Source organism: Dicentrarchus labrax, unplaced genomic scaffold (genome assembly GCF_905237075.1).
Source record: "Dicentrarchus labrax unplaced genomic scaffold, dlabrax2021, whole genome shotgun sequence".
Classification (NCBI taxonomy): domain Eukaryota; kingdom Metazoa; phylum Chordata; class Actinopteri; family Moronidae; genus Dicentrarchus; species Dicentrarchus labrax.
Window position 1 is genome coordinate 14,497,292 of NW_026136701.1, and position 13,794 is coordinate 14,511,085.

The 13,794-nt window shown below is 41.0% G+C and overlaps 1 protein-coding gene across 2 annotated transcripts in view; it reads right to left on the reverse strand.

Moving 5' to 3' along the window:
• LOC127372893 (dipeptidyl aminopeptidase-like protein 6) overlaps positions 1 to 13,567 on the reverse strand; it is a 73,291-nt gene extending 59,724 nt beyond the window's left edge. The window contains exon 1 of one of the 2 annotated variants that reach the window (XM_051417016.1): positions 13,485 to 13,567. In XM_051417016.1, the coding sequence (XP_051272976.1) occupies positions 13,485 to 13,541 (57 nt within the window). In that variant the 5' untranslated portion in view covers positions 13,542 to 13,567. Of the gene's footprint in view, positions 1 to 5,701; positions 5,797 to 13,484 lie in introns of those variants that run through there. The other variant, XM_051417090.1, reaches the window with a different exon arrangement.
• Positions 13,568 to 13,794: the final 227 nt, after the last annotated feature.

Genomic DNA, 13,794 nt, shown 5'->3' on the forward strand with positions numbered 1-13,794 from the left:
ATTTCCATATTCTTAAAATAACCCCAAAAAATACAGTCACATGCAGCAGAAAATGTATTCCTACAACAGAATAAAATCCAAGGAATTTATTTTTGGTGTTTATACAAACTAACTCACATAAACCTCTCTCCTGCCGCATCTTCGAGTCTCACAAATACTTTCTCTAATATCCTATCTCACAACCATGAAAGTGTCTCTTCCTTCCCTTAATTTATGCAGTTTCCCTCCTTCTATCATACATTTTCAGTCAGTCCACATCCACAAGTGTTATTCAGCTCATACACTACATTGCAAGTGATTTCATGCTTGAAATGCTCACAGAGGCCAAAGCAATGCAGCTCTCGTAAATGCAGAATATTGGCTTATGTGGTGGAGGGGAGGAGAAAGGCTCTTGAGTTAAAGTGTTAAAATCTCTGCCATCCCTGTCATGAATGCCACAGGCGAACACCCCTCAGCCTCTCGCTGTGACAGCTCAAACCATCACTCCGCCGGGGCCGAGCTGTATTTCTGGGAAATAGGTCATCTTCACAGGGGTACAACTTCAAAAGCGGCACCAAAGCATTGCTCCAAACAGCTCCGCGCACATTCTGATGAATACCACTGTTTTGCATCTCCCATTATGTCAAATCAAGTTTATTTTGTAAATGTTTGCAAAGAGTTCTCGAGGCAGCCTGACCACAACAGCAGAAATAAAAATATTCTATATTCGACTTTGAACAAAGAGCGAGTTTCAATTAATTTTCTTTTTTTTTTTTCTTTTTTTTTTTTTTTTTTTTTTACAAATGGTGAGTCATCTCTAGCTCTGAAAGAACTGCTGGAGGCTCATTGATTCATGGCTTGAATTATGAATGTAACCTCTATAATAGGATATGTATCTGGAATACAGAATATTGATTTGAAAGGTTTGGACATTCATTCAAAAACAAGGACATAGGACATTACTGCCTTTGCCTAATTAAAGTTAGTCCCCATCCCTCCCTTTCTCTTCGGTTTGAATCAATTTTCCTTTGACTTTGAGTAGGATTTATAAATTAATTGAACTACAACTTTGCTTGGTGCTTTTGCATGCTTTTTAATTGCATCTTCCAGCAGCCTCCTCTTACACAGTGGTTCGCCTTGGTCCCTGTCATCATTTGTTTCTCTAGTTCATAAATGCCTTTCCTGGGTCTGCGCACCCCCCGGGGGAAATAGGTCCGAGTCACTTGACATCCATCCCAGCCTCTCTGATAGATGTCTTCCAATCTCCCTCACCTTGTTGGGGAGCTATTGTGGACCGCCTGGCTGCTTTAACGCTCCCCTCAGGACCGTGCCGGGGAGTCTGGGCTCAGCTTGACTCCCCTATCGCCTCCTCGCAGATACAGCAGCTGACTGGAGCTACGCCTTCCCCCACTCTCACAAACATCACTGCAGTCAAGCTTTGCGTTATAAGAGGCAAAAAATTGGAGAGGCATGTAATAACAGCTATAATGATGATGATAGCTGCAGTATACCGAATACCTCTGCGGGTAGCTAATGGTGCTGTTGGAGCCAGTACAAGTAAAAATGTACTTGAGGGGTGATATGGGACATTGTAATTATATTTCAAGCTTAGATGCATTTTAATCTGAATGACATAATGCACTTCTGTGCACTTTATGATGCTGTGAGGTGAGTTTAACTTTTGATTCCATTAAGAGATGTATACACAAACGTTATCAAAGAATTTAACTGGAAAGGCACAGATTTCCTCTTATTATATGATGGCCAGAAGGAAGTCATTTGTTTTCCCTTCATTGCTGAAATGCAATGATGCCAAAATACTAGTTCTCACATGCTCCACAGAGTGCAGGAATACTCTGAGGCAGCCTGTAGGTCAAATCCCACCACTGTGTAAAAGATATAGTCACTTGAGTTTTGTTAGCAGGGCAGACTGAACTGGAACCATGAAGTCTGAGGAAGAAAATGGTGAGCAAACTGTTGTCTAGCATGGAGAATGAATAGTAAAATAGTTAATAGTGTCACAATACAATCATACTTGTCATAACTAAATAATATTATATAATAAATAGTAAATAGTAAAATGGTGAGCAAACTGTTGTCTAGCATGGAGAAAAAATAGTAAAATAGTAAATAGTGTCACAATACAATCATACTTGTCATGACTAAATAATGTTATATATAATGCAATGCACGTTTGATGCACACATTACTGCATTAACTGAAATGCCACCACAGACTAACTTGTTTCCATCAGCATGGGGCACACCACAACAAAATGACACACAAATTAATTGGATGGAAGAGCAAACAGATCAATCAATCAATGTATGGTGGGAGTGCAGTAATATCTAATTTCCTCTGAACATCACTCAGCTGGAAAAGGAAATGACTGCGCCTCTCTACATGCATGTAGCAGAATGGATTTAGTTACAGCCCACCATAATCACATAATTTTCCACCATTTTCCATTTGGCATTAGCTGGACACTAATGATTTCCCTTGATGCTGAGCTGAGCCAGCGGAGGCAACAAGTTTTTTTCATCGTCTTGCTGCCTGTGTCGGATTACATGCCCCTGCTTTGCTGTGGACTGGACACATATAATTTATCTTAAAGCTGTCCTCAAGACAGTCCATTACTGGGTCGTAAATAGTTTACTCTCACACTGATTAAAACTCATCATAAATTTACTTCAATTGAGTTGCAATGTCAAATTTGTCCAATTATCAGAACCAGACTTCAAGCAGGAAACACACATTATAAATCATTACAATCCCTCCAGATCTGAGGTTTTCAAACTGTGAAGGGAGAGGGAAAATATGTGAGGCAAAGATACTGCATGAGGTGACAGGAGCAGGTGTATGCTGGTGTTCTAAAAACAACTGGAAGTTAGTTGTTAGGTTGTTAGAGCTGGGACAATATGCCTAATTCCCGATGCCATACAATCACAATAATTTGGGTGCTGATTCGATATGTATCGAATCACTGTATTTTTAAGTTTTCTTGAATATCAGTGCAATCCAGTGAGACTTGTCTGTAGACTCATTGGTTCATTGCAAACAGGAACTGCTAACAGCTAATTTGGCATACTTTGATTGGTGGCAATTTGCCCAAATAAAAAACAGGGCTAAAGAAACAGGGTTGAAACTGTAGCCCCCAGCTAACCTCCTGACTCAATGGAAACATTATACATTCCTCTTTAGATCCCCCTGAGACCCCAAATTATGGGAATTGTAAATTTGTAATTATTTAAAAAAAAAAATAGGAGTGACCCTTGGAAAGCCCTGCTCTAGATAGATGTCCATATTTTCATCATTTAAAGGACCAGTGTGTAGGATTTAATGAGGGTTGTAGATCGCAACTCTGTCACTTCCAAGCACAAAGGAGAAACTACGGTGGCTACGTAATGTGCGAAAAACACAAATACCCCTATCTATAGCCAGTGTTTGTCCCTTCTGGGCTATTGTAGAAATATGTCAGTTCAATGTTGTTGCATTTATTATGACTGTCCTGGTCTTTTTGTGTTTTTCATATACGTACCTGCAAGCCCAGCGCTTCACTGTGTTTGTTTGTCTTTATGTATTTTATTCTTGTTTATATCATTGTGGTGTATTCTATTCCTGTTTATCATTGTTGTATCTGTAAATCACTATTGTTTTGTTTTTGAACCAATTTAAAAGAAACAGTAATAAAAAAGAAATAACAATGAAACATGATGGTTCAACATGTCAGACGCCGCTGAAAGCGACTCGCAGCGTCTGTAGATAAAAACGGCTCATTCTAAGGTAATAAAAACAATAAAAAACGATTCCTCTATTCAAGTGATTATATGCTAATGAAAACATACCTATGAATATTGTATTCCATTTCTGCCAATAGATCCTCCTAAATGTTACACACTGGACCTTTAATTAGAGGTGAATGAATGAAAACTGAGCCAAACAAAACTCAAGAAGCGTTAAAGTCATCAGGATCCCTTTGCCATCAGGATTACAACGTTATATTAAACATGTCTAGATATAGCACCTGCTGCTCACACAGTAGAACCATCTTCCACTGTCAGTGTTTATCAAAATTTAATTATGCCTCAGTGACGGCCAATGTCAATAGGACTGTGCAGAGGAATACATTCCTTATCACTGTACTACACCCTTACACTACATTACAGCACTTGGCTCATTGTGGCCCATGTAACGATGGCAAATTCAATTACTGTGTGCTGCAAGTCATGGCACTTTATTACAACTGTGGCTCCATTGCACAAAAGCAGAAACCCTCCACAAATCATTGAGGCAGTCGTTGATTTCAGTTCAGTTCATATTTACCTGATATGCTAAAGCAACCATCACAAATTGATACTGATTCCCATGTAGATTGCACATTTCATGCATCATATTTATGAAAATGCCACTATAAATTCACATTATGGTAAATATTCTCATAAGCGCATTTCTAACTTGCTCTGAACTCATTTTCCACTGAGCCATGTTTAAAATTCAATGTTAACTGCTTTGCAGAACTGAAACCAGCTGAGCATGTTGCCTGTTGGAACTGGCACGTCATTATCCTCTACAGATAATAAGTTCTGAATCTTTCAGTACATTACGGATGAAGGGAACCTATGTACTTAGCCCAAACTGAAATGGTAGCAGATAAGTCACAGAGGAAATGGAGTTTAATGCCGGCTGCTGTGGTAGAATAGACTGTGGCTACGTTAGAGGGGAGTTGGGGATTGTGGCAGCGGCAGATGATGAGGAGGAGAAAGAAGAGGATGATAGAGAGCCGAGAAACTGAACAAGAGAGTGTGTCACTAAGAATTTATTGCCATGTGTGTTTATGTGTGGAAAACAAATGCTGAAGAGGAGTCGCTATGAATGAAATGAAGAAGCTTATCGCATGAGAAGTGTGAGACATAAGCTCTGATTTTTCTGTATATATACTGTAACACCCCTTTGGTCATTAATATTCCACACAGTTCTACATACATCTATGCATTCTTAGACCATGTATTTGTTTGAATTTGTATTTGTCTGGAGGAGATTGATTTGGAACCATAGATACAAGCCATTCATTTATCTAATAACAACAGGAAACCTCTAATAATTACCTTCAGATAGTGTCTGTCCTTACATGCTAAATGGCTTTAATTGCTTGAGAACAACAAAAGTTATCCTAAACTTCCTCAACCTCATCAATCTCCCTTGCAGCCCATTTGCATGCGAGTATGAGAGCAGCCTTAAGTCAGCATTGAGTCAAAGCTGAGCAATTAGCTGACCTCAAAGCCATCTTTCACACAAATAAAGAGTAAATACAATGTTTATATTCAGAACGTGCCAACAAGGAGTGCAAACCAATCATTTAAAAATCTAAATATCTCACACAACAATACATACGTACTTCTATCCAACTTTTCCTCCCACAGTGGCCAGTTCCCACTGAAGTCATTAGCTGGCAACACATCATAAAGAATAACAATGAAGCACTAAGCGTCCTCTGCAGCATATGTAACCAACCATTCATTAGAAGTCAGCACTTGAAATTAGAAACAGGAAGCGTTTGTCCATCAAGGTCCTCAGAAGGGACGTCGAGACCCACCGCTCCCTTCCCGCCTGTCCACTTGCTATCAAAAACAGCCAGCAGCCTTTTCTGTCAGCAGCAGGAGACTCACCCATAAACACAGACATTCCCCCACAGCGTGCCATGCATGCTAAAAGGGCCCCTTACCCTTCTGGAAGCAGTGCTGGTGTCTATCTTCAGCTGGGTGGCTATGAGGACAGACATGGTGAAAAGTGCCACTTGCCTTTCCCCCCTCGCTGTGCTCACACCTCTGTGCAGTGAAGTTGGATTTGCTGGAGGTTTCTGAGAAGTCCCAACCCCCCCCCCACCGGCCTCCTCCTCCTTTCCCTCCCTCCCCTACAGCTAAGGGAGAGGATGACCCGGGGATCCAGGAGCCCGACCAGAGAACGCCTCCCTCTCTCCTTGCAGGGTGAATCAATCACACAAACACTGGCATCGCCTCCACAGGGCAGGCAAGGGGTAGGAGGGGAGGGGGGGTGCATCTCTTCCACTCAGGCTGCTCCAAACACTACTTATCTCTCCCGTCCTTACTCCCCCGCTCGCTCACTCCTTCTCTCACACACACTTGAACTCCCTCAACAGGAGTTTTCTCAGCAAAAGTGGAGAGTTCAATTGTGTAAGTAAATTAGACACACACACACACACACACACACACACACACACACACACACACACACACACACACACACATTCTGTATATATAAACAATACACACAAATTGTTTCTCAACACCATCAGGACCAATACTGCCCGCTAGGCATTTTTCCCCTTTTGTGTGTGCGTGTTTGTCCAATTTGAGTGTGAGCACATATTACCAAGAAATGGATCAATTCAGTCGTCTTTGCAGCTGGGTTGTGATTAAGCACACAGTAATATTTATGCTGCCTGTCTTCCACATCATAAAATATAACCCCAACACCCACCCAACCACACACACACACACACACACACACAGACCCATCAAGCCATGCTAACAGGACAGAAGCCTGGCACGAGCCACACTGCTGCTTTATTTATGTAGTGTTTGTGCCTTGTGTATTGAGTCCCAGGGCTGAGACTGAACAACCAGTTTATACAACCAATCCACAGCATGGGAGCTATGGGAAAAAGGGAATGAAATGGCTTTTATAAAACTACAAGTAGACATTTCTCAATGAAAATCCAAACCATCCTCTCCTTTCTTTCTTTGTCTGACAAAAGAAGCACTAACCCTTGAGAAGATGAGCACAGACAGCTCATATAGTAAACCATTCATAACTCATTCACCAAAATGGTGCACAGAGGGCTCCAAGAGCAGTGAATCTCAAGGCTACCTACATTCAATCCCCGGTCAGATATGGACTCGGGCTGAATCATGGCTCGTATTGATGCTGCTGTCCAGTATTTTGCTTCTGTGTGAAATCAAGATGCTGAGGTGGTGTGAACTGTGAAGATGTATCTGGTGCAAGGTCATTACAGCACCATCACAGTGCAGAACAGTGCCTCAAGTTTTACACTACACAGCTATGGAAGCTGGTATCTAATTTAACATTCATGAGAAAAATGTGCACTATCTTAATATGACCTTGCCAATTATTCATTGGAAATGTGAATAAAATAAAGTTGAAATGCCTATGTTCTTATTTCACGGACCACAGTATGTTCTATACCCTGTGGCAGGAACTGGTTTGAGGTTTCACGGCGCTTCATAAATGCCTATATTTAAAATCGGCTGAATTTCTTTTTGACCGTGACTCATGGACCCGTTTAAAGCAAGAGTCTTCCCCCTGCAGCTGCACTAATCACTAATCACTAATGACCGCTGGGCTTCAGCTCATATTTTACATGTTTGATTTGCACACTAACAGCAAACCAAAGAGGACAGCAGCAGTTGATAAAGAGCTGCAGTTACTTAAAGGTAGGCAGTATTATCACATGACACGAGACAATACAAGTTCAAATTACAAACACGAGAACAAAAGAGAACAGCTGCACATTTAGAGTTAACCAGGCCAACATGTAAAGCCATACTCTACACCAAGGACATAGATAAAGTTCATATGTGCATGCACACCACAGGAGACAAGGTTTCGTCTGAGAGAATAATTTCTCTGGTGACTGCACTGAGGAACAATAAAGTCCTTCGAGCTAATACAAGACATGGTGGTTGTAGTTAAAGCCACTGCTGTTAACAAGCTGATTTTGTGCCATGACATTTTCCCAGGGCCCTTTAAACAAGCCCCTGATTGGTCAACTTCCACATTCATTTTTGTCACATTTACAGCCATGACATACACTCCTAAGACTATGAACATTGCTGGCTCTCAGTAAGTCACTGTAATTGCAATTAGTGCAAAAGGTCAGTGGCGTTATTGCTGTAAAGCACGGAGGTGATGTGGTATTTTATCATGCTGACAGAAGAGTAACAATGCATGGCCTGAATTTCTTTACTTATTTACTTTTACTACACAGCACTGCTTACACTCATTTACTAATTCCTTCCATCTGTCACCTCCTGCTGATTTTGCAGAACGTGAGCTGCCATTAAAGCATTTTAAGAGCTGATGTCAAAACAAAGTCATTAATAAAGTCTATGATCGATGATACGGACAAACTGAAAGAGACATATTAGTTATATCCCAATGACAGCATGCATTTTAGTCTTTTTAAATCACACATATCAGCATGTTCAAGGGGAACGCCTAAAGCCCATATGGCTCTCGACATCCAGAGAGAAAGCTGAATTTATTACCAGATACCACAAGGATAATGAAATCATCAGTTTAGGTTTTGGCTTATCTAAGAGTGTCTGCCTAACTGGTGTCTACAGCTGCTGAATTAAATTGATAAATCATAAACTGATCAATAAATAAGGCTGGTAAATACCAAACAGCTCTACGTGGATTAAAAGGAGCAAATCATCCCTAATGGTGGGTTCCTATTGCTTTGTTTCTGTAAGCAGCAATGTTTTCGACACTGCTACAAAGATTAGGTTTGGCAAACTTAAAAGACTAAGATCCAAACTCAAATGGACGTTCAAACAATTTATGTTACTGTGTGCATACATATGTAGACGTGTGAATAAGTGTTTCTTTGTGTGCTACTGTGCAGCATGAAAGTATAACCTAAACTCAATTCACAACTGTCCCACCACACCGTCAAACCTTTATGTCCTTAGCCCAGCTCTGATCTTGACCTTCAGCTAGACCACAGTACCTATCTCCGGCTAATCGACTCAAAGGCCCCAAGCATCCTCCACCAGCGCTCCTCCCCGTGGATCCCAAAGATTCACAGCGCTGTACTTGGTATGCTCCTCAGAACAGCTCTTCTTTGAGCTCGGGGAAGATATGAACAGGGAACACAACGCTGTTTGTCGGAATGGGAAAGAGTCCAGGAATATGTGCATATCGGGCTATGATGTGTCTTTATCAGCAAGATGCGAGTGGCTTCACTACAGACAGAACTCTATCAGGTCATCTGTTACAGGTGACGGCTACAGATGAACCCTGCACCCCAGGGAGCAATGCAAGAGCATGATTGTGTCCAGGATGAAGAACTTCAGGTGCTTGAGGGTGGCCAGGAGTCGCAAAACCTGGACAGCTTTCATAAACATGGTTCTCATCTACAGCGAGCCTTCCCTGGAGAGCCAAACCCTCGGCACAGCAGTTAGTGGTGACAAATGGCTGCTGTTGAATGGTGTTGTCCCTTGCTGCTGTGCGTTCCTGCTTGTTTCTCTGTCTCCAAATTTCATTTCATTGAACAAAGTGCTATTGTTCGCCGCTGCATTATCACTCTCAATGCGGTCATTGGATAAAATAAACAGATGGTATCAAGATGTGCCTATAGTATGTGTGTGTAAGTGCACATGAAAGTCATTTTGTAGCGGCTAATAGTGACTCTGGGTAACAATACAAACATTTTAAACAGGCGATTCAAAGTGCAATGGTTCAATGCAGAAACACAGAGGCTCACTAGAGGAATACAGAATGCTTTTGAAAAGCATTTCATCTATACATATTCCTGCTGCATACAAATTGTTTCAGTGAAAGTTTGTCTGTACAATTCTACTCCAGGGAACCTTAAAATTCAGCTCAGGGTGCCAGTAAATCTATGACACCTACTTTCAAATAGCTCTGATACAGCTTCACTCAAAATAACCTGATCAAACAGATTAAAGCCATGATTGTGTACCCTGACAACACACAAAATATACCTGTATAATAACACGCAACATGACCCCACAGACACATTTTATAAAAACATTTCAACAACTGTGTGCCTGAACGGTTGAGACAGCCACTGCAAGGTGGACATTTCTGCAGAGAGGGAAAGAATAGCGTCCGTACCTTCGTAAAGAGAGAGTGCTGTCAGCTGCTCTCATTCTCTTAGTAAATGCAAATGATGGACGTCTTGACTCAGGAAAAAGGTACTGGCCTCGAAAACGTCAGCGGGCAACACCAGAGCCAGCCAGCAGAACAGATGAGACGAGTCACCATAAGGCAGAATATGAAGTGTATTTTCTGCTCTGTGGTGTAGGAAGTACAAATGGATGCCACTGATTCAATCTGGGCCATGACTAAATATGATTAAATGATACCGTGTAACCTTTCCATCTCATTTAATTGCATTTAAACTTGTGGATCCAAGATGCACTTTGAATTCTGAAAGAAGAAATGATGAATGGGGGATTGCTGATGCTGCAACAATATGTGCAGTGCCCTAAAACACTACAAGATACTAAAGACAGCTAACATAAAGGTCCATGTAACAACCTAGTTTCTACAGAGCACTTTTGGATGCTGGGATTTGTGTATCCTTTTGGTTGATATTTTATTATGAAAGCAGTCATGATGAACATAATCGTTCACAGAAAACATCAAAAACACTACACAGCAGCAGCAGCAGCTTTTTAAAAAAAAAGCTTAATGCAGTATAATTGTGGTCACAGTCAGCAACACTGTAATGGGCCTTCAACATTAAATTGTAGTAATGTTTTGCATGTTGAACATATTAGAACATTAATATACTTTGAACATTTTAGTGCAAAGTATATTAAGTTCTGGTAACAGCCACTAACCTAGAATAATTACATTTAAGCATAGTCCATCTCCCAACAAAAGGTACATCTGCTTTCTTATTATAACTTACAAAAACTAATTAAAACTAATAAGAAAAGCTTGAAACACCATAACTGCACTGACTGATAGCCTGTGGTTTTAACATTTGTTTGTGAAAAGCAGCAAGTTTCTCTCTATCTCTCTCTTGCTCTCTCTAGTTTCTCTTTCTACTCTCTTTTCACTCAGGCATCTCTGAGCTGGACCATCGGCTGTCCTGGGACCTCTCTCTCTCCCCTGGCTGTCAGTGCTGCAGTCCAGATGTTTTGTGTCTGGATGTTTGTCCTCCAGGAGATTCAGTCTCTCCTTTTTTCTCTCTTTTTCTGTTCATGCTGCCTTTGTCCCTCTCTCTCTCTCAGTGTGTGTCTGCTTCTTTTTCACCTACCTGTGTGAGTGGAGTGCTTGAGTTTTGCTCTTGTGTTTTTGTTAGTCTGTCCTCTTCCAGATCGCCGTAGTGGAGAGGAGGTTGTGTGGCTGGGGTCTGTTTGGCAACACTTGAAGTTGCTCAGTGTCCTCTCAGTTCTATATTCTTCATATATGTTTACAATATGTCTATAATTTTGTCATCCTGATTGTCAGTACTGTAATTTTGATTGTCAGTAGTGTAATTTTACTATGTTGGTCTATGTGGGGAGAGGGATTCTTCCTCTGCTGCTCTTCCTGAGGTCTCTTCCATTTAAGGGTCCCATTAAAGGGTTTTTGTCTTTTGGGGTTTTTTTTTATCTGAATTAAGGGTCTAAGGATAGAGGGTGTTGTACGCTATATATACTGTAAAGACCCTTGAGGCAAAGTCATGATTTGTAAGATTAGGTTATACAAATAAAATTGACTTGTTAAAAGTCTTTTATTCCAAGCTGTCACACACTACTAACAAAGTGTAATGGCAATGATTGCTGCAATTACTAAATAGACTCGTCAAAGAAAAGACAAGAGGAGAAAAGGGGCCAGAAGAAAAGAACAAAAATAAAATGGTGATTATGAATGTATCCACGTAGATTCAGCTGGTAAGTCTCAGTAAGACGGAGCTGTCTCATTCTCAGGGCAGGATCATAACCAAATCAGGCGTAATGAGTTTTAGTGAAGACATGTCTGCATTTTCTCCAAATTCGCTCTATCCTCTGAAAAGGGAGGGCAGCTCGGATATCCACAGCCAGACTTAATGATTTCTTTTCTATGCAAATTGACCACAGATTATGGTAGAATTTAATAGGCTGTGCCCGTGAGCCCTTAAAGAGTCAAACTTTGGTCACAGAAACTTTAGTCTTCAGGATTTTTGGGCTTTCATAGCATCAAGCTGTTAGTGGCGTCAGCAGAAATGTGGAATGTACAGAGGTACAGCTTCTCAACACAGTGGTGAAATTTGTTTGAAAGAAACTGACTGGAGACTTGTAAAGCCTAAGTAATAAGAGAAAAATCTGTCAAGATGCCGACAAATTGGAAAAGCTTGGCAAGGAAGCTTGACTTTGTGCCTCCAGCAGAGGGCAAACTAACTCCAGCATGGGATGATATCAAGAGCCAGTCAAAGGCTAACCTATTACAATCCAGTAGTACTGACAAATAAGTGAATCTCCACAGAAAACAGCCACACGTCAACATCTGACAAAACTAGATAATATACTATAATATCAAACAAAACAAGCAGAGATCTAAAAGTGAAAAGATGAATTGATGGAGCAGAACACTGAGCTTTCCACATCCTGTTTATTCTCAGGGCTTTTCGGGGATGTGGAATAAATTGTACATTAGTGACAAGCGGGGGAAATCTTAAATCTAAAACAAAAAAGAATATATCTTTTAAAAAGTGAACTCCACATGTGGCACTTATAGGTCTCATTCAGCTTACAGAAACACTTATAAATAGCCCACTTCATACAGTCCATGATCTGAAAACATTGTTTGGGATGATGTGCCACCTACAGGCAGACCGATTTGTCACAATTTAAATATTTCACAGCTCCTCAGAATAACACACGCAGGGAAACTGATTCAACATATTTTTGTCCCTTATTGAAATCGCAATCGATGGGTCTGCCTGTGTAATTCAAGTTAACTTTGGATCTTTTATGCGAGTGTTGCTCGGAAATGGCATTATGGGAGTGCTATTGCGGGGGTATTACTTGATTAAAAAAGACATTTTTTCCCCCCCATGGTTTGATTTGTGATGTTTTCCTTGAGAAAACATAGAAAACGAGAGATTCATTCAAGTAGGTAACACATAATCTGGCAGATGTACAAAGTAAAAAGTGGGGAAAACATCAAGCTGTAAGGGAATAGACGATGATAACCAGACTCTTATCAGGACAGCCTTATTGGCTCGACTGCAGAAGCTGTAGTCAGACACTCCATTCAGGCCATGAACTTTACATAAAGTATCAAATGATTTGGTCTACTGAGGCTCAACTTCTAAAAGCAAATGGAAAATACCAGTGAGGAGACATTTTATGGAGTCGTTGCTTTGTACCAGCAGAGGTATTAAGAAATAGTGGTAAGTTCCTGATATAAGTGATCCTGCACTAAAATATTCAGTATTAGTACTGACTAACATTTCTGCATGTGAGTCACAGGAAGTACACTCAAAAGTACCCCAAAGTTTAAAATCAAGATAAATTACCCAGAAGACAGCAACATCTCAACATCTTAACAACACGAAACTCGACTCTGATCGCCTTCTTGTTCCACAGCAAATGAAATAAAACCGTCTCCGCGCACCTTCATAAGTACTCCAACAACGCTGTGCCAGTCGGGGAAGGTGGATTTTTAAGCCTAATGGTTTGGGGGGAAAACCCGACTGAATGTGAGCAAGATGTGGAAAGAGGGAGACTTAAAATATAAATTACCTTCTCTCCCTTGACGGATCCCCTGCGGTAGTTTCCTGCACCTGCTGATGAGTTCATGGTCCCATATAGCAATAGTCTGCAATGCAAAAATATTCACCTGAAGCCGACTGAACAATCAACTTTGATCTCTCTCTCTCTCTCTCTCTCTCTCTCTTCTCTCTCTCTCTCTCTCTCTCTCTCTCTCTCTCTCTCTCTCAAACACACAGACACAAACGTGCACGTACGCACGCACTCACACAGTCAACAACCACGAGAATATCCGCGCTTGAAAACTGCAAGCTTAAAAGCCTCGCAGGGTGACATTCGTGCA